Source organism: Triticum aestivum, chromosome 7D, assembly GCF_018294505.1.
Source record: "Triticum aestivum cultivar Chinese Spring chromosome 7D, IWGSC CS RefSeq v2.1, whole genome shotgun sequence".
Taxonomy (NCBI): domain Eukaryota; kingdom Viridiplantae; phylum Streptophyta; class Magnoliopsida; order Poales; family Poaceae; genus Triticum; species Triticum aestivum.
The window spans coordinates 439,449,527-439,470,153 of NC_057814.1; the positions used below are offsets into that span (position 1 = coordinate 439,449,527).

Below are 20,627 nucleotides of genomic sequence, written 5' to 3' on the forward strand. Positions count from 1 at the left end.
TGCGAGGTGGCCAGACAACCTGTGTCGAATGAATCTCCTGAGGTTATCGCGTGAGAGGGCCGAGCACCAACGACCCCAGGAGGTGACGTGAACGGGACCGGCCCACCAGACAGAGCTCAGCCGTTGGATTTATCGATGCTGCAGGGACGGGCCTGAGCACAGACGCCGTGCCTAGCCTACTCGCACGAAGGATCCTGAAGAAAGACGGCCGGCGCGCGGCTCCCGTGACGATCGAGCAGGTAATAGTCATAGATAGGTTAAGCATAGGAAGCAAACTAGCTCAAGTAGATACAGGAAAGATACACGCCACTGGGTCAGGCCCGAGTGGCTTGGGGATGATGCAGCCCGAGAGGCGTCCCTAGCAAGGTAAGCTAAAGACATAAGAAAAAGGGATACATGCCACATGGACGGACCCACGTGGCCTGGGAATGATGCAGCCCGAGGGGCGCTCCCAGCTAAATAAACTTGGAAAGTGTCACCTGGTTCTGTCGATGAAGAGATGTCGGGGCAGCTGAAGGTACGCGGCGAAGGAGTCGCTCCTCATGAGCCACCGGGGCCCTGAGCCTCGGGAGGCTCTGGGGTCCAGGCGGTTCCTCGAGGACCGTCTCCATCTTCGTCAGCACTGCGTGGTGCCTGGCCTCCTGAGTCGCCAGGATGCGCCGCAAGTTGCGCTGGTAGGCGGACGATACGCTCGGCAGGCCAAAAGGCATGCGAACGTAGCTGTGCAGTGGACCCTCGCAGCGGCCCACGCGCGAAGGCCAGAAAGGCTCCTGAGATGCGGCCCTGTTGAGCCATGGGACATCGATGCAGACACGCAGCCCAGCATCCTTGCTTGGATGGGGAGCTGCGCCTCGTGAGCGGCGGTCGCCGCGCATGGCCCTTGCGTCTTGCAATTCCTGAGTGGTCTTGGTGATGAACTCCTGAGCGGTGGGCGCTCCTCGCCCTGTGTTCTCCTGAGGGAAACATGCTGTGAAGCACGCCTCCAAGTGGTGCCCGAGCGCCTCCCTCATGATGTTGGCAAGGTCTGAGGCCCTCCAGAAGAGAGCCCCCGAGCCTTGCCCGAGAAGGGCGCCGGGCGCGCCTTCCTATGCGATGGAGGGAGGCGCCCCTGGAGCGGGCGCTGATCCTGATGAGGTTCCAGTTGCGACGCCACCCTCCTGAGGTCCTGCACGGCGCAACTGCTTCTTCTTCTTCTTGGGGATGGCCTCAGGAGGGCCCTCACCCTTCCTGTCGGGGTCGTCGATTGCTGTAGCTTGAAAAGCACGCTCGAGGGAGCACACCGCATCTCTTTCTTCACATGGGACTGTGATGATTCCGCTGCTTCCCGGCATCTTGAGGACATTGTAGCCATGATGGGTCACTGCCATAAACTTGGCCAGGGTTGGATACCCGAGGATCGCGTTGTATGGCAGACGGATGTGCGCGACGTCGAAGTCGATGAGCTCGGTGCGTTAGTTCTTGCGTTCTCCGAAGGTGACAGGGAGGCGGACCTGCCCTATCGGTGTGGTGGAGCCGTCGGTCACTCCTGAGAAAGGCTTGGTAGGCTGAAGCTGATCATACGTCACTTGGAGGTTGTCGAACGTGTCGACGGACAGGACGTTGAGCCCTGCACCGCCGTGGATGAGGGTTTTGGTGACTTGCACGTTGCTGATGACTGGGGAACAAAGCATCAGGAGGGCGCCAGCGGTGGCTGCGCACTTGAGCTGATACGCCGAACTGAAGGTGATGGCGCACTGGGACCACCTGAGCGGGCGTGTGGCCTCAAGCTTGGGGAGGACTACATTCACTTCACGAGCAAACTATTTGAAGATGCGCTGTGAGGCTGGGGCCTGAGCTCCGCCTAAGATGCAGGCGATAGCACGTGGCTCCTGGAAGCCCCCAGCCCACTCGTCTTGATGGTGGTCGTCATTCCTTCTTGGTGGTGGCGGTAGTGGTGGAAGATCGGCGTTGCCCTAAGGACGGTCCTCACGAGGCTGGTCCCTCCAGGCGCCCTCGCGAGGCTGATCCTGCCAGCAGTCCTCACGAGGTCGGTCGCGCCACTCCTGGCGCGGGCCACGGTCGTCCCAGCGTCCGCCACCACGTCCTGCTCCCCGGCCGTAGCCCCGGTCGTTGCGTTCGGGGCGTCGACCGAAGTGTCCTTCTCAAATGGCTCTGAGCTCTTGACAGTCGCTGGTGTTGTGGGTGTGCAGGTTATGGAAGGCGCAGAACGGTCGGCTGCTCTTGGATGACTCGGGCTGATCTCTGCCGCGCTTGGTGTCCGGCTCCGCCGCGAGCACGGCTGCTCCCTTGCGCTTCACGTCCTTGGCCTTGGCTTTCTTCTCCTCCGTATCCGCAGCCGGGAGCTCAAGGAGGGAGAGGCGCCCTTCCTCAGCTCTTGCGCACTTGGTCGCCAGGTTGAACAGCTCCTGAGATGTGCACAGTTCCTCGTGGATGGCGAGCTCCTCCTTCATCTTGACGTCGCGGACGCCATCAGAGAACGCGGAGATGATGGCCTCGTCTGTCACCTTGGGGATCTTAAGGCGGACGTTGTTGAAGCGCTGGATGTACTTCTGGAGGGTCTCTCCTGGTTGTTGCTTGACGCGGCGCAGGTCACCCGCGGCCGGCGGGCGGTCGCGAGTGCCCTGGAAGTTGGCGACGAAGCGGTCGCGCATCTCGTCCCAGGAGGAGATCGAGCCCGGAGGCAGGTTCAGGAGGCACGAACGGGCGCCGTCTTCGAGCGCCATGGGGAACCAGTTCGCCATGACTTTCTCGTCGCCATTGGCCGCCTCGATGCTCAGCTCGTAGAGCTGCAGGAACTCCGCGGGGTCGGGAGTGCCGTCGTAGCGAGGAGGCAGATCCGGCTTGAACTTGCCCGGCCAGGCGACGCTACGCAGCTCGGGTGTGAAGGCGCAGCAGCCGGCCGTGGTCGCCGGGGCCCGTCTTGGAGGCGGAGCTTGGTCTTGACGCCCTCGTGCCGCCACAGCAAGCAGCGCGGGGCCCTGCCGCGGCAGACGATCTTGGCGCGGCGGCGCGAGGAGTGGCGGAGCGTTCTCTTGTGGTCGAGGAACTTCTTGGCAGCTTCTTTCTTCACGCGCGGGCGCCGGACGCGGTGGGTCGCGCCGCGGAGGCGCGCGCCTTGGCGCCAGAGCGCCGTCTTGGGGCAGAGGTGGTGGAGGTGCTCCGTGAGCTACGTCGCCTGTAGCTGGCGAAGGGCGAGGCGGAGAGAGGGATGGCGCAGGGGAGCCCCATGCGGCGCGGACAAGCTCGGCGATGCGGTCGAGCCAGTCCTCATAGAGGTCGTCGACTGGGCGCTAGCGCAGGAGCTCGTGCGCCATGAGGAGTGCGGCCCGTGCGTCCATGGGAGCGCGACGAGAGTGGGACGACGAACCGGCGGGAGTCGGCGATGGAGTGGCGGTGCGGCCGTCCCGCCGCACCGAGGGTTGCAGCGAGGATGCTTGCTGCTTGTTCCCCGCTGGGCCGGTGGTGGCGTTGGCGGCAGGCAACGGAGAACGATGAGGTGGCCCGCCGACGGGAGCCGTCTGAGCGACGCGGGTGGCAAGGGCGGCCCGACGCTCAGCACGAGCACAGCGAGCGTCCGCCATGGAGATGACGGAGCGAGGCGACGCGGAGCGACGGAAGGGAAGCTTCGGCGCACCCCTACCTGGCGCGCCAAATGTCGGATCACGGGTTCCGGCAAAACCCTCAAGGTTCAAACTCTGAGGTGCGTGCGAAGTTCTTTCCTCCCTACCGATCCGCGTCCTAACTGGCTAAGATCTCAAGAACGAACTCGACGAACTCACCACACAAAAGACACAAGATTTATACTGGTTCGGGCCACCGTTGTGGTGTAATACCCTACTCCAGTGTGGTGGTGGTGGATTGCCTCTTGGGCTAATGATGAACAGTACAAGGGGAAGAACAGCCTCCTGAGGTTGAGGTGTTCTTGTGCTTAGTGAACTTGTGGGTGTGTGTGGATGGAAGATGGAATCGATCCCCCTACTACGGTGGCTAGTTCTACTTATATAGGCCCTGGTCCTCTCCCCAAATATTGAGCGGGAAGGGAGCCAACAACGGCCAATTTGAAAGGGGACAGCGAGTACAACTTATCCTGACAAAAGCGGTCTTCGCCTGCGAAAGGCTCTGGTGGTGACGCCGCCTTGGGCTCCATGGTGACCTCCATCCTGCTGTCCTGCTGGTCTTGGTCTTGTTGCACTGATATGGAAACCTTTGCTTGATGCCTCGGTACTCTGCGCCTGCGCTTGCTCCCTTAGCACCAAAGAGGAAACAAGGACACTGCGCGCGCTGGCGCCCGCCTGGCGCCCGTCTGATATTGATCGTCATGGCTCACGTCACGAGAACCTCGCGAGGTTTGCCCTGCCTTGATCTCTCCGCTCCTCGCGAGGCAACCTGGTGAGGCCGCTCCCGAGGAGGTCTTGTGTCGTCCACCTCGCGAGGCTTGGCCCCTCGCGAGGGTCTTGAATGCCTTGCTGATGAAGATGGGCCGTACAGGCCCGCTAGCACAGCCACGCCGCGGGCCGCAGGCAGGCAAGTCTGGGGATCCCCGTTCCCAGAACGCCGACACATCCGCTTGTATGGGAACTCCCCGAATTTGAAACCTTGGTTCTCAAATACCGAGAAGGAATCTGAATCTGCTGACACTACAAACCCTTGCTCTTCAGGGTCCAGGAAATATTCATCTAACATGTACATAATGTTAGTTTGGAGTATCAAAAAGCAATCAAGCTGCTACGTAAAAGCAACAACTTTTGAACATCTATGATATTAAAATGTTGCTAAACGTCTTTTCTCCCCCTATGCAAGAACTTTGCAATGCAATATTAACTCCACTTGGTGTTTTAACCCCTTCAATTGAGTGTGTGACTATTGAGTTGATGCAACAAAAAAAATCATAATATGGCGACTCTAAGTTTGCTCGACGACCTCCATAATGTTATGGAGCTACACATTATGGAATCTTCCAACATTGTGACTCGCTAAAGTTTCTTTAAGAGACGAGTCCCTCACAGGTTTGCGGGAACGGATCCCGTTGCCATTCGTATTTCCCGATGGATGTATCAAAGGGAAACACTTCCTACTATTAGTAATCCTACACAACATCAACCGTCAGACCACTCGTGTGCCATTGATTTAGCTTTCATCCCACGACCGAGATATACTAGGGAATACCTTGCCCCATTCAAACCTTCCTCTTTGATGTAGACACGTTCATATGGTCTTCCTAATCTTGCATGTTTCCTCTTCCCGAACTAATTTTCTCACTTTAGTTCCTCTCTCCTGCCTATCACCCACCTCACCGCCCAACACGTCATCCACCTGCGATGCCCTAGTTCTCTCCACTGGTGCTGCCAGTTTCGATCCCCTTCATCTCGTGCTTCCTATCCACTTCATTGTTGATCTCTCCATCCACCGCGCCTCTGAGATTCTATCCCTTGCACCCACCACTACTCGGAGATGGGCGTATTGAGGTGCTCTATTGGTATCCACCGCAGGTCACCGCTTCTCGTCGCCTTGCCTTGAAGCTCCATCGATGCAATTGATAGAGAAACTCCTATAGCCACAAGACACAGTCGTTGGCATCGGTGCTCGTGCTCACTGCCCCGCCTTAAGAAGATACACCGTGGCCAAAGCAGAAACCAATTAACGCAAGCAATTAAAAACATAATTATGTATCTATGTTGTTTGTTCATGGAGGCAAATTATCCTTTCGGTAGATGCAGCTTTTATTTCATTGGGCACTCATCGCAGTGCATTAGAAGCATGTGTCATGTTGAAAGACAAAATAATATTCTAGGTGGAAACAAGTTATTATTTCGTTTGAAGCAAGTTCTCTAAACGATGGAATCAATTTCATGATCCTTTTGAAGCAATCAAGCAATACATCATATTGTTACACATACAAAAATCTATTATATCATGGGAAGCATAAACGTGTTGTGTTCAAAGCATACCATGAAAATTCCATGAAACTGAAGCAAATTCATTAACCCTTTTGAGTTGACGGAAGCATAAATTTGTTGTATTGAGAAGAAACATGGAAGCAAATTTTATTAAAAGGGAATGCTCAAGCTTTGACCGGTGAATGCATAAATTTGTTTTTTTGTTCAAAAGAAAACCATCTATTTTTTGTTTACACTAGCAAAAGAGCTCGTGTGTTGCAATGGGAAAAATACCACACTCCCCTAACCCAATAGCCATGACCAAAGACCCCAATAGGTTCACATCCTTTATTCAACACACGGCATCCCATCTGTGTTGCCACTTATTGTTGGGGAACGTAGTAATAATTCAAAATTTTCCTACGTGTCACCAAGATCAATCTAGGAGATGCTAGCAACGAGAGAGAGGGAGTGCATCTTCATACCCTTGAAGATCGCTAAGCGGAAGCGTTACAGGAACGCGGTTGATGGAGTCGTACTCACGGCGATTCAAATCGCGGAAGATCCGATCTAGCGCCGAACGGACGGTGCCTCCGCGTTCAACACACGTACAGCCCGGGGAAGTATCCTCCTTCTTGATCCAGCAAGGGGAGAGGAGAAGTTGAGGGAAAGCTTCGGCAACACGATGGTGTGGTGGTGGTGGAGCTCGTGGTTCTCCGGCAGGGCTTCGCTAAGCACTAGGGAGGAGGAGGAGTTGGAGGAGGAGAGGGCTACGCCAGGGGAAGGGGTGCGGCTGCCCTCTCTCTCCCTCAGTATATATAGGGGAAGGGGGGAGGAGGAGGCGCCCTAGGGGAGGGGCGGCGGCCACAGGGGAAACCCTAGATGGGTTTGGGCGCCCCCACCCCTAGGAAACTTGCCCCCCAAGCCGGGAGGGGTGGCTGCCCTAGGGGAGGCGCCCCCACCTCTCCACATTACGTGAGATGGGGTGGGAGGGGCGCACAGCCCCTTAGTGAGCTGATGTGCCCCTCCCCTTGGCCCGTAAGGCCCCCCAACGCTTGCCGGGGCCTCCGGAACCCCTTTCGGACACGCTGGTCGTCACCCGGTACCCCCGGAACAATTCCGGACTCCAATACCCTTCGTCCAATATATCGATCTTCACCTCCGGACCAGTCCGGAGTTCCTCGTCACGTCCGGGATCTCATCCGGGACTCCGAACAACCTTCGGTAACCACATACTATTTCCCATAACAACTCTAGCGTCACCGAACCTTAAGTGTGTAGACCCTACGGGTTCGGGAACCATGCAGACATGACCGAGACGTTCTCCGGCCAATAACCAACAGCGGGATCTGGATACCCATGTTGGCTCCCACATGTTCCACGATGATCTCATCAGATGAACCACGATGTCGGGGATTCAATCAATCCCGTATTCAATTCCCTTTGTCTATCGGTATGTTACTTGCCCGAGATTCGATCGTCGGTATCCCCATACCTCGTTCAATCTCGTTACTGGCAAGTCTCTTTACTCATTCCGTAACGCATGATCCCGTTGCTAACTCCTTAGTCACATTGAGCTCATTATGATGATGCATTACCGAGTGGGCCCAGAGATACCTCTCCATCATACGGAGCGACAAATCCCAGTCTCGATTCGTGCCAACCCAACAAACACTTTCGGAGATACCTGTAGTGCACCTTTATAGCCACCCAGTTACGTTGTGACGTTTGATACACCCAAAGCACTCCTACGGTATCCGGGAGTTGCACAATCTCATGGTCTAAGGAAATGATACTTGACATTAGAAAAGCTCTAGCAAACGAACTACACGATCTTGTGCTATGCTTAGGATTGGGTCTTGTCCATCACATCATTCTCCTAATGATGTGATCCCGTTATCAACGACATCTGATGTCCATGGTCAGGAAACCACAACCATCTATTGATCAACGAGCTAGCCAACTAGAGGCTCACTAGGAACATATGGTCTATGTATTCACACATGTATTACGGTTTCCGGTTAATACAATTATAGCATGAACAATAGACAATTATCATGAACAAGGAAATATAATAATAACCATTTTATTATTGCCTCTAGGGCATATTTCCAACAGTCTCCCACTTGCACTAGAGTCAATAATCAGTTCACATCGCCATGTGATTAACACTCATAGTTCACATCGCCATGTGACTAATACCCAAAGAGTTTACTAGAGTCAATAATCTAGTTCACATCACCATGTGATTAACACTCAGTGAGTTCTAGGGTTTGATCATGTTATGCTTACGAGAGAGGTTTTAGTCAACGGGTCTGCAACATTCAGATCCGTGTGTTCTTCGCAAATCTCTGTTCCATATTGTAGATGTTGCTACTATGCTCCACTTGGAGCTATTCCAAATGGTTGCCCCACTATACGTATCCGGTTTGCTACTCAGAGTCATCCGGATAGGTGTTAAAGCTTGCATCGACGTAACCTTTACGCCGAACTCTTCATCAGCTCCATAATCGAGAAACATTTCCTTATTCCTAAGGACAATTTTGACCGCTGTCCAATGATCCATTCCTGGATCAATCTTATACCCCCTTGCCAGACACGTGGCAAGGCACATCGCGGTACACAGCATGGCATATCGTATAGAGCCTACAGCTAAGGCATAGGGGACGACTTTCGTCCTTTCTCTTTCTTCTGCTGTGGTCGAGCTTGAAGTCTTAACTTCACACCTTACAACTGAGGCAAGAACTCCTTCTTTGAGTGATCCATCTTGAACTCCTTCAAGATCATGTCAAGGTATGTGCTTTGTGAAAGTCTTATCAGGCGTCTTGATCTATCTCTATTATACCCAACATGTAAGCAGTTTTACACAGGTCTTCCTTTGAAAAACTCCATTCAAACAACCCTTTATGCTTTCCAGAAATTCTACATCATTTCCGATCAACAATATGTCATCCACATATACTTATCAAAATGTTGTAGTGCTCCCACTCACTTTCTTGCAAATACAAGTTTCTTACAAACTTTGTATAAACCCAAAAAGCTTTGATCACCTTATCAAAGCGTATGATCCAACTCCGAGATGCTTGCTCCAGTCCATAGAAGGATCGCTGGAGTTTGCATACCTTTTAGCATCCTTAGGATCGACAAAACCTTCTGGTTGTATCACATACATCCTTTCCTCACAGAAACCGTCAAGGAAACTTTGTTTTGACATCCATCTGCCAGATTTCGTAAATGAAAATGCAGCAACTGCTAACATGATTTTAACAGACTTTAGCATCGCTATGATTGAGAAAGTCTCATCACAGTCAACTCCTTGAACTTGTCGGAAACTTCTTTGAGACAAGTCGAGCTTCATAAATGGTGACATTACCATCAGCGTCTGTCTTCTTCTTAAAGATCCATTTATTCTAAATGGCTTGCCGATCATCGGGCAAGTCCATCAAAGTCCATAATTTGTTCTCATACATGGATCCTATCTCGGATTTCATGGCTCCTAGCCATTTGTTGGAATCCGGGCCCACCATCGCTTCTTCATAGCTCATAGGTTCATCGTTGTCCAACAACATGACCTTTAAGACAGGGTTACCACTCAGAAGTTGTACACACCCTTGTCAACCTACGAGGTTCGATAGTAACTTGATTTGAAGCTCCATGATCATAATCATTAGCTTTCTCTTCAACTGAGGTAGGTGCCACAGAAAACATCTTTCTGTGCTGCGCTACTCTCTGGTTGAAGTGAAGGTTCAACAACCTCATCAAGTTCTATCTTCCTCCCACTCAATTCTTTCGAGAGAAACTCTTTCTTGAGAAAGGACCTATTCATAGCGATAAACACTTTGCCCTCAGATCTAAGATAGAAGGTACACCCAATCGTCTTGTTTGGGTATTCTATGAAGACACAATTTTCCACTTTGGGTTCGAGCTTTTCTGGCCGAAGCCTATCGACATAAGCATCGTAGCCCCAAACCTTAAGAAACAACAACTTAGGTTTCTTGCCAAACCATAGTTCATACGGTGTCGTCTCCACGGACTTAGATGGTGCCCTATTTAAAGTGAATGTAATTGTGTCTAATGCATAACCCCAAAATGATAGCGGTAGATCGGTAAGAGACATCATAGATCGCACCATATCCAATAAGGTTCGATTACGACGTTCAGACACACCATTACACTATGGTGTTCCAGGTGGCGTCAATTGTGAAACGATTCTACCTTGTCTTTAGTGATTGCCAAACTCATAACTCAGATACTCTCCCCTTGATCAGATCGTAGGAACTTGATCTTCTTTTATGATGATTCTCAACTTCACTCTGAAATTGCTTGAACTTTTCAAACGTTTCAGACTTATGCTTCATTAAGTAAATATACCCATATCTACTCAATTCATCGGTGAAGGTGAGAAAATAACGATATCCACTGCGTGCGTCAACACTCATCGGACCGCACACATCAGCATGTGTGATTTCCAACAAGTCACTTGCCCGTTCCATTGTTACAAAGAAAACGGGGTTTTAGTCATCTTGCCAATGAGGCATGGTTCGCATGTGTCAAGTGATTCAAAATCAAGTGACTTCAAAAGTCCATCGGCATGCGCTTTACACCAATATGACCTAAGCGGTAGTGCCACAAGAAAGTGGTACTATCATTATCAACTCTACATCTTTTGGCATCAATTTTATGAACATGTGTATCACTATGACCGAGATTCAATAAACCATTCACATTGGGTGCATGACCATATAAGGTATTATTCATGTAAACAGAATAACCATTATTCTCTGACTTAAATGAATAACTGTATTGCAATAAACATGATCTAATCATGTTCATGCTCAACGCAGACACCAATGCAAACAACATTTATCTGGGTTCAATACTAATCCCGAAGGTAGAGGTAACGTGCGATGGTGATCATATCATCCTTGGAAACACTTCCAACACACATCGTCACCTCGCCCTTAGCTAGTCTCTATTTATTCCGTAGCTTTTGTTTCGAGTTACCAATATTAGCAACTGAACCGGTATCTAATACCCATGTGCTACTAGGAGTACTAGTAAGGTACACATCAATAACACATATATCAAATATACTTTTGTTGAAGTTGCCAGCCTTCTTATCTACCAAGTATTTGAGGCAGTTCCGCTACCAGTGACCGTTCCCCTAATAGAAGCACTTCGTCTCGGGTTTGGGTTCTTGGGTTTCTTCACCGGAGCGGTAACTGGCTTGCCATTCATGAAGTTTCCCTTCTTGCCCTTGCCCTTCTTTGAAACCCGTGGTCTTGTTAACCATCAACACTTGATGCTCCTTCTTGATTTCTACCTTTACGGCCTTAAGCACAACGAACAGCTCCGGGATCATCTTCCTTTGCATGTTATAGTTCATCATGAAACTCTAGTAGCTTGGTGATAGTGATTGGAGAACTTTTGTCAATCACTCTCTGAAAGATTAACTCCCACTTGATTCAAGTGATTGAAGTACCCAGACATTCTGAGCACATGCTCACTAGCTGAGCTATTCTCCTCCGTCTTGTAGGCAAAGGTCTTGTAAGAGGTCTCACACCTCTCAACACGGGCATGAGCCTGAAATACCAATTTCAGCTCTTAGAACATCTCATATGTTCCATGGCGTTCAAAACGCTTTTGGAGCCCCGACTCTAAGCCGTAAAGCATGGCGCACTAAACTATCAGGTAGTCATCAGAATGTTTCTGCCAGATGTTCACAACATCCACAGACGACGCCAGAGGGGTTGGCACACCGAGCGGTGCATTAAGGACAGAAGCCTTCTGTGTAGCGGTGAGGACAATCCTCAGACTACGGCCCTAGTCCGCACAATTGCTTACAATATCTTTCAACTTGGTATTTCTCTAGGAACGTATTAAAACAAGGAGCTAAAGCGCGAGCTATTGATCTACAACATAATTTGCAAAAACAATTTATACTATGTTCATGATAATTAAGTTCATCTAATCAAATTATTGAATGAACTCCCACTCAGATAGACATCCCTCTAGTCATCTAAGTGATACATGATCCGAATCGACTAGGCCGTGTCCGATCATCACGTGAGACGGACTAGTCATCAACGGTGAACATCTCCATGTTGATCGTATCTACTATACGACTCATGTTCGACCTTTCGGTCTCTTGTGTTCCGAGGCCATGTCTGTACATGCTAGGCTCGTCAAGTCAAGCTAAGTGTTTCACATGTGTAAATCTGGCTTACACCCGTTGTATGCGAATGTTAGAATTTATCACACCCGATCATCACGTGGTGCTTCGAAACAACGAACCTTCGCAACGGTGCACAGTTAGGGGGAACACATTTCTTGAAATTTTAGTGAGGGATCATCTTATTTATGCTACCGTCGTTCTAAGCAAATAAGATGTAAACATGACAAACATCACATGCAAATCATAAAGTGACATGATATGGCCAATATCCTCTTGCGCCTTTGATCTCCATCTTCGAGGCGCGGCATGATCACCTTCGTCACCGGCACGACACCATGATCTCCATCATCATGATCTCCATCATCGTGTCTTCATGAAGTTGTCTCGCCAACTATTACTTCTACTACTATGGATAACGGTTAGCAATAAAGTAAAGTAATTACATGGCGTTTTCATTGACACGCGGGTCATACAATAAATTAAGACAACTCCTATGGCTCCTGCCGTTTGTCATCCTCATCGACATGCAAGTCGTGATTCCTATTACAAGAACATGATCAATCTCATACATCACATATATCATTCATCACATCCTTTTGGCCATATCACATCACATAGCATACCCTGCAAAAACAAGTTAGACGTCCTCTAATTGTTGTTGCATGTTTTACGTGGCTGCTCTGGGTTTCTAGCAAGAATGTTTCTTACCTACGCAAAAGCCACAACGGTGATATGCCAATTGCTATTTACCCTTCATAAGGACCCTCTTCATCGAATCCGATCCGACTAAAGTGGGAGAGACAGACACCCTCTAGCCACCTTATGCATCAAGTGCATGTCAGTCGGTGGAACCTGTCTCACGTAAGAGTACGTGTAAGGTCGGTCCGGGCCGCTTCATCCCACAATGCCGCCGAATCAAGATAAGACTAGTAACGGTAAGAAAACTGAACAAATCATCCCCCACAATTACTTTGTGTTCTGCTTGTGCATAGAATCTACGCATAGACCTAGCTCATGATGCCACTGTTGGGGAACGTAGTAATAATTCAAAATTTTCCTACGTGTCACCAAGATCAATCTAGGAGATGCTAGCAACAAAAGAGAGGGAGTGCATCTTCATACCCTTGAAGATCGCTAAGCGGAAGTGTTACAGGAACGCGGTTGATGGAGTCGTACTCGCGGCAATTCAAATCGCGGAAGATCCGTTCTAGCGCCGAACGGACGGTGCCTCCGCGTTCAACACACGTACAGCCCGGGGAAGTCTCCTCCTTCTTGATCCAGCAAGGGGAGAGGAGAAGTTCAGGGAAAGCTCCGGCAGCACGACGGCGTGGTGGTGGTGGAGCTCGTGGTTCTCCGGCAGGGCTTCGCTAAGCACTACAGAGGAGGAGGAGGAGTTGGAGGAGGAGAGGGCTACGCCAGGGGAAGGGGTGCGGCTGCCCTCTCTCTCCCTCAGTATATATAGGGGAAGGGGGAGGAGGAGGCGCCCTAGGGGAGGGGCGGCGGCCACAGGGGAAACCCTAGATGGGTTTGGGCGCCCCACCCCTAGGAAACTTGCCCCCCAAGCCGGGAGGGGTGGCTGCCCTAGGGGAGGCGCCCCCACCTCTCCACGTTACGTGAGATGGGGTGGGAGGGGCGCACAGCCCCTTAGTGGGCTGATGTGCCCCCTCCCCTTGGCCCATAAGCCCCCCCAACGCTTGCCGGGGCCTCCGAAACCCCTTTCGGACACGCTGGTCGTCACCCGGTACCCCCGGAACAATTCCGGACTCCAATACCCTTCGTCCAATATATCGATCTTCACCTCCGAACCATTCTGGAGTTCCCTTTCACGTCCGGGATCTCATCCGGGACTCCGAACAACCTTCGGTAACCACATACTATTTCCCATAACAACTCTAGTGTCACCGAACCTTAAGTGTGTAGACCCTACGGGTTCGGGAACCATGCAGACATGACCGAGACGTTCTCCGGCCAATAACCAATAGCGAGATCTGGATACCCATGTTGGCTCCCACATGTTCCACGATGATCTCATCGGATGAACCACGGTGTCGGGGATTCAATCAATCCCGTATTCAATTCCCTTTGTCTATCGGTATGTTATTCGCCCGAGATTCGATCGTCGGTATCCCCATACCTCGTCAATCTCGTTACTGGCAAGTCTCTTTACTCGTTCCGTAACGCATGATCCCGTCGCTAACTCCTTAGTCACATTGAGCTCATTATGATGATGCATTACCGAGTGGGCCCAGAGATACCTCTCCGTCATACGGAGCGACAAATCCCAGTCTCGATTCGTGCCAACCCAACAGACACTTTCGGAGATACCTGTAGTACACCTTTATAGCCACCCAGTTAAGTTGTGACGTTTGATACACCCAAAGCACTCCTACGGTATCCGGGAGTTGCACAATCTCATGGTCTAAGGAAATGATACTTGACATTAGAAAAGCTCTAGCAAACGAACTACACGATCTTGTGCTATGCTTAGGATTGGGTCTTGTCCATCACATCTGATGTCCATGGTCAGGAAACCACAACCATCTATTGATCAACGAGCTAGTCAACTAGAGCTCACTAGGAACATATTGTGGTCTATGTATTCACACATGTATTACGGTTTCCGGTTAATACAATTATAGCATGAACAATAAACAATTATCATGAACAAGGAAATATAATAATAACCATTTTATTATTGCCTCTAGGGCATATTTCCAACACTTATCCTCCTTCCCACCCTCGCAGCGTGGCCTCGGTGCTCACACAATAACAATGCTTTTGAATGTTGTCAGTCCTAGGGCCTCTCTCTCTCTCTCGGCATAAGATGAGAAATTTATTATTTTTCCCTGTGAAGATTTGGCGAGGCATGCATCCGAGGTTATAAATGGTTTATTTCGTCTCCAATCTTATTTTTGTTGAGGTGTTCATTTCCAATCCCGATCGGCACCAGCATGAAAGTAAGACAAATCATGCGCTACTGATTAAGGTTGCACCCTAAATAACATTTAAAAATGGTTAACAGGTAAAATAACATCATATTTAGATTCTAAATATTTTTCTTATCAAATTTCGTATATAACATGTTAAATTCGGACTTAGGGTTTAAAAGATATTGATATTTTTTTAAATCATTTGATATATACTACGGGTTGGTTAACCCAAACATCAGGGGGTTTCCTGCAAAAACAAAAATTTGACTTAAAACTGGCCCGCTAGTTGATTACCAAAAACACCCCCAAAAACACCACTGGGTTTCCAATAAAAATAAATTCTGATTAAATATGGACTGCGAGTTGATTACCAGCAACATCAGGGGCCTATTCCCTTTAGGAGTATACAGAGGTATAGATTAGATAGAAGCAAATTTCTGCTCCATGGGAAGCAAACTGGAATTCTAAATGGAAGCATTTCATAAGGAGGCAAGTACACAGAGGGGGAGTTAATTAGTCTCCATAGCAACCGAAATTTGTTTCCTACAAATCTGGAAGAATCAAAGCAGGGGTAGTGAGTGAATCCCACGTAGTAATTGATTTTAGTATTGGTAACTCCCCACTGATGGTGCATGCTGGCCACTATCCTGATCTCACGATTGTGTGGGCTTTGATCCAACGGCCATCTACCGGTCTGACGGGATGGCCCTCCGTCCCGTTCCGTTTCCACCGGGCCTATAAATTCCATTATCTCCCTGACATCCTTTTGTCACTCCCCTTGTCGCTTCCTTCCAAGGTTACAGGTGAGTGAAGGTGGACGGAAACCAGGGGAGATGATGATTGCCCGCGGCTGCCTCCTCAGATCCAAGGTGATCGCGATTCCCCTTCATTCTGTTATCGATTTGCCTATCGAGACTGTTGATGTGGGGAGAAAGAGGTACTTCCTCATGTTCTCATCATCCAGAAACGCCAGAGGTGTTCCTTATTTGTCCGAGGCGTAAGTGGCGCGGTAGATTACGATCGATTCAAGATGTTCCTTTTCGCTTGATCGATTCAAGATGTTCCTCTTTGTCCGATCGGTTCTGGAGCGACAGCGATAGAGCAGTTCCTGGGGATCTGTTTCTGTTCGTCAGTTCCCAAGCTTTTACACTAGAACGTGTGTAAAAAAATTCAACAGGGGAAAGTTAACATGTCTGATCTTTTATTTTGTTTTTCTTCTTCCCTCTCACCGCACAGGCTGAGAGCTTAGTGAAACATGTAGCCAGCGGTGGAAGCTGGCATGGGTTGCATAGTTTTTCAGAGGCATCAGCCAGGGGTTTCAGCTCTGAGCCGTCTCTTCAGGCCGACTCGACGGAAGAAATCGGGTAGGTAAAATCTCCATGAGCAGAAATGTCAGTGCGCCACACTCTGTTGCGCGCTAGGATGCTTGCAAGCTTCACATGGATTATATCTACGGTGTATATTTTCTACTGATGCTGCAACGTTTTACCAGGTTCAAGGGGCATGGCATGCTGGCTCCATTCACAGCTGGATGGCAGAGCACCGATGTGCATCCCCTGGTTATTGATAGATCTGAGGTTCTGGGGCTTAATGCTCACTTGTCCATAAATTGCAGTGATTTTAACTTGAAAGTTCTATCTTACACTCTGCAACTCATATTACAGGGTGCATATGTCTATGATATCAATGGGAAAAAGTATATAGATGCTCTTGCAGGACTCTGGTGTACAGCTCTAGGTATGTGCATTTCATGATCCATGGAGCCATATTTTACTACATACTGGAAAATTGTAGCATTATTTTACTTAGAATGCTAGTTGTATCACATATTTTTATTTCTCCATGGCCCTGTATGGGTAGTCAAACTCAAATTTTATGTTCACTTGTAATTTCAGTTCTAAGAGCTTTTACATGGATTTAAGTTGTTCCCAGATAATGTAGGGAAGTGCACTGCACACTTTTGGGTTAGCAAGAGTAAACAAAGTTTTGCGCAAAACTAAATCACTTGATACATTTTTGCTCGGGAAAAACTTACCACTGACTGATTGCACTTAATAAAAGTGCTGGCTATTCCTAATTCAAATGAGTGTCAAGATGAGCAAGAAATTGTCTACTTTCATGTTCTGTTAACATTTTGATTTTATATCTAGATGCTATCACTACACTCTTTTCCCATTTTTTTAATATGCTTGGAAGAATAAAAAACACATTAAAATAACATAAATAGTTCTTGTTGGTTGAGCACCCTTTCCAAGGAAACATATTAAAATTGTCCGCAGCAAGTTTCTTTTTCTCTGTAAAAAGTAAGGGTATCAATTGATGCACACATCCATCAGCGAGGAGGTAGTTCATTTTGCATCGATTGGAAAGGAAGGGTTGTCTAATTTAAAACCCCACCTACGAGAGGGTTTCTTAGAGTTATCATATATGAGCAAATATACTTTGGTGTATTACAGCTCGTAGCCACTGTGGTTAACATAATTTTTTTTCCAGTTGCTACATTTTGCAGATTGTCTTTAGACAATTTTCCCTTAGCTGTTCACATTATTTTCAGGTGGCAGCGAACCTCGACTAGTCAAAGCTGCAACAGAGCAATTAAACAAATTACCCTTCTATCATTCCTTCTGGAACCGTACTACCAAACCCTCATTGGTACATACTTTGATTTCTCAGTGTTCTCCTTAAGACAGTTGCTAATGATATACATTTTCTGTTGTTGAGGACATCCTGTCCATTTCTATCTTCACCTTCTTCCACTAGAAAATAAAGAATGTTTATAAAAAGACCGTTTGAATGAAGTTCATGATGGGGACCCTCTTTCCTCTCGCGACCGCGTCGCCCCCACGGGCGACCGGCCGCGCCCCCGGCGCCTCCTCCCCGAGCCCCCTCCCTCCCACCTCGCCGCCATCAGGCCTGGCCCGGGGGGCGCTGGCGGCGGCGGCCGCTGGCCATTCCTCTCTCGGGTCGCGCTGACACGGGGCGGTGCGGCGCCTCGGGGTGCTTCTAGGCGGCGGCGGTCCGGCGCGGCGGCGGGGCTCTCCGGCGTGGTGGCGGGTGATCTACTGGGCAGCGGGGTGACACGGCGACGCGATCTGGCGGCGCCCGCCCGGCCCAGATCTGGGCCCCATCTGGGTCTGGACGGGCCAGCTGCGGAGAGGGTCGTCGGCGTGGCTTCCGGGAGGCAGGGGAGAGGCGGTGGGCGGGTGGATGCTGGCGGCGTTGGTGCTGCCCTGCTACAGCGTGGCCGGCGGGGCTTTGCGGGCCCGATTTGGGCCTGTCCGGGCCAGGGGTGGCCTGGTATGCCCTGCTGCTGTGTCCGGACGGCGCCGGAGGCACGGGCCTCCCGCACGACGGCGGTGGAGGTAGTTCCCTCCCGCGCGGCTCCGGTGCTGCTGCTCCCGTCGCTTGGTGCGTCTCTCTCCAGCCTCTTGGCCTCGTGCTGGTGATCTCAGTGAGGCGGCGTGGGTGGCATCAAGACAGCGGTGACGCATGTTGGTGGGCGGCGAGGTGGCTGGTTGGCTCTGGCCCGGTTGGGCAGTGGGGTTTTGAGTGCTGGAGAAATCCTTTGCCAGCTATTCCGGCTCCGATGCGGTGACACCTGCGGCCGGGGGAAACCCCAGGACACGTCCGGGCAGCAGCGTCATCGGCGTCGCATCCCTTCTTGGAGGTGCCGCTTGGTACGCAGCAGATCGAAGCGTTGGTCTGTGGTGGGTCGATTCCGGAGGGCGCAGCGGTGGCGGGTCATCCGTGCTTTGTCGAGCTGCCGTTGTTGGCATTTCTTCTTCTTTCTTCTTTCTCTTTTCTTTTGGGCTTGTTGTGCTTCTCACCCGAGCATTGCTTTGTGATCGGTGTTGGTTGCTTTGTAATACAAAGGGGGGGAACCCTTTTTCAGTAAGTTCATGATGGATGCTGTGTTGCTAACTTCAGGATCTTGCAAATGACGTTCTCAACATGTTTACTGCAAGGGAAATGGGAAAGGTATTCTTCGCAAATAGTGGTTCAGAAGCAAATGACTCTCAGGTACAGGTTAAACAAACTGTCAGCTGTTCGAGTTTATGAAGTCATATCTTAAGCACCTTTTTCTTATCTGCCCACTGTGTTCAATCATGAATAGCCGAAACAATACACTGTCACCTCCTGTTGAAAATATACATCTTGCCACAGAAGAAATGACTATGCTTTTGATCTTCTTGCACAGAAACATTAACACTATCATGGTTGTGAATTTTATATTGTGTTCCTACAGTTAGTCCACCTGCCTGAGTAGCGTCTGGAGCAGTCATAAACTAGTTTAGTACTTAAATGCAACATGGCCTATTATTGCTAAATCTTGCTCTGTCCATGATCGCTATTTAGATCCATGATCACTATTTAGATCCATGATCGCTATTTAGATCTTGCTCTGTTGATGCCTTTCCATGATCGCTAGTTAGATCCATTCCTCCACTCCTAGTAATGCTGGTTTTTTACAGGTGAAACTAGTGTGGTATTATAACAATGCAATGGGGAGACCAGATAAGAAGAAATTTATTGCACGCTCAAAATCGTAAAGTTCCTTTTCAGTTTCTTTACTACTCTATTCTACCTAATAGCAGTACATATCTTGTTGCTTCATTTCTTCACAAATCTTTACCTAGCACTCCAAATCCAGTTTGCCTTGCATATTAGTTGTTCAGTGGCGTATCAACACCATATTGAATTGCAGTCCAAGTATTTTTCATGACAATCATGACATCAACATTTGTTTTGTAATAATTTTGCATCACAAGTAATAAGAAATTGAATAGTCCAAGAATTGCATTGTAACAAGTCTTCACCAGGACATATGCATCCTCTAAGCATTACCATTATGGTATTTATTCTGATTTTGTAATATGATTTTAACAAGATATTGACTCTATGTTCATACAGATATCATGGTTCAACATTAATATCAGCTAGTTTATCCGGGTGAGCAAAGGATCTTTCATAACAATAGTATTTCTTTCTTTCAATCCTTCAGTTGTGCAATATAATTTATGAGGATGTTCTATTTTCCTCAGTTGACGCACTCCTTATGTGTCTGGTATATTTGTAATCACTTGCTAATTTCTTCTTTATCCGTAGTCTTCCTGCTCTTCATCAAAAGTTTGATCTACCGGCACCTTTTGTTCTGCACACGGACTGTCCACACTACTGGCGCTTCCATCTTCCTGGTACCAATAAGCCAGTTTGTTTTGTACAGTTGTCTCAGGATATTATGTTTAATGAAATGAATTTGTTGTGATATAGATGAAACAGAAGAAGAATTTTCTACTAGACTTGCAAACAACTTGGAGAATCTTATCCTAAAAGAAGGACCAGAAACAGTAAAGTTTATGTTTTTATTTTCTTGTCATAATGGATCCTATGCTATAATGTTTGGTCAAAGGTTCCTGAAGTATCCACCCCCCCCCCCTCTGTATCTTTCCAGATTGCTGCTTTCATTGCTGAACCTGTGATGGGTGCCGGTGGTGTCATCCTTCCTCCAAAGACTTATTTTGAGAAGGTAACCTTAAATTACATATAACTCTGAAGTACTTAATTCTAGCTTTTAAATAAAGATTGTAAATTAATATTGCATTCCTGTAATTAGAGATAACATGCCCCCTTCTATTGGATCACATG

At 49.0% G+C, this 20,627-nt stretch overlaps 1 protein-coding gene across 1 annotated transcript in view; it reads left to right on the forward strand.

The window, feature by feature from the left end:
• Positions 1-15,742: 15,742 nt before the first annotated feature.
• Positions 15,743-20,627, forward strand: part of LOC123165077 (probable gamma-aminobutyrate transaminase 3, mitochondrial) — a 7,860-nt gene continuing 2,975 nt past the window's right edge. The window contains exons 1-11 of the mRNA XM_044582704.1: positions 15,743-15,850; positions 16,218-16,345; positions 16,474-16,558; positions 16,646-16,718; positions 17,536-17,633; positions 18,909-19,001; positions 19,454-19,527; positions 19,893-19,931; positions 20,088-20,176; positions 20,253-20,329; positions 20,434-20,508. Of these exons, the coding sequence (XP_044438639.1) occupies positions 15,815-15,850; positions 16,218-16,345; positions 16,474-16,558; positions 16,646-16,718; positions 17,536-17,633; positions 18,909-19,001; positions 19,454-19,527; positions 19,893-19,931; positions 20,088-20,176; positions 20,253-20,329; positions 20,434-20,508 (867 nt within the window). The 5' untranslated portion in view covers positions 15,743-15,814. The remainder of the gene's footprint in view (positions 15,851-16,217; positions 16,346-16,473; positions 16,559-16,645; positions 16,719-17,535; positions 17,634-18,908; positions 19,002-19,453; positions 19,528-19,892; positions 19,932-20,087; positions 20,177-20,252; positions 20,330-20,433; positions 20,509-20,627) is intronic.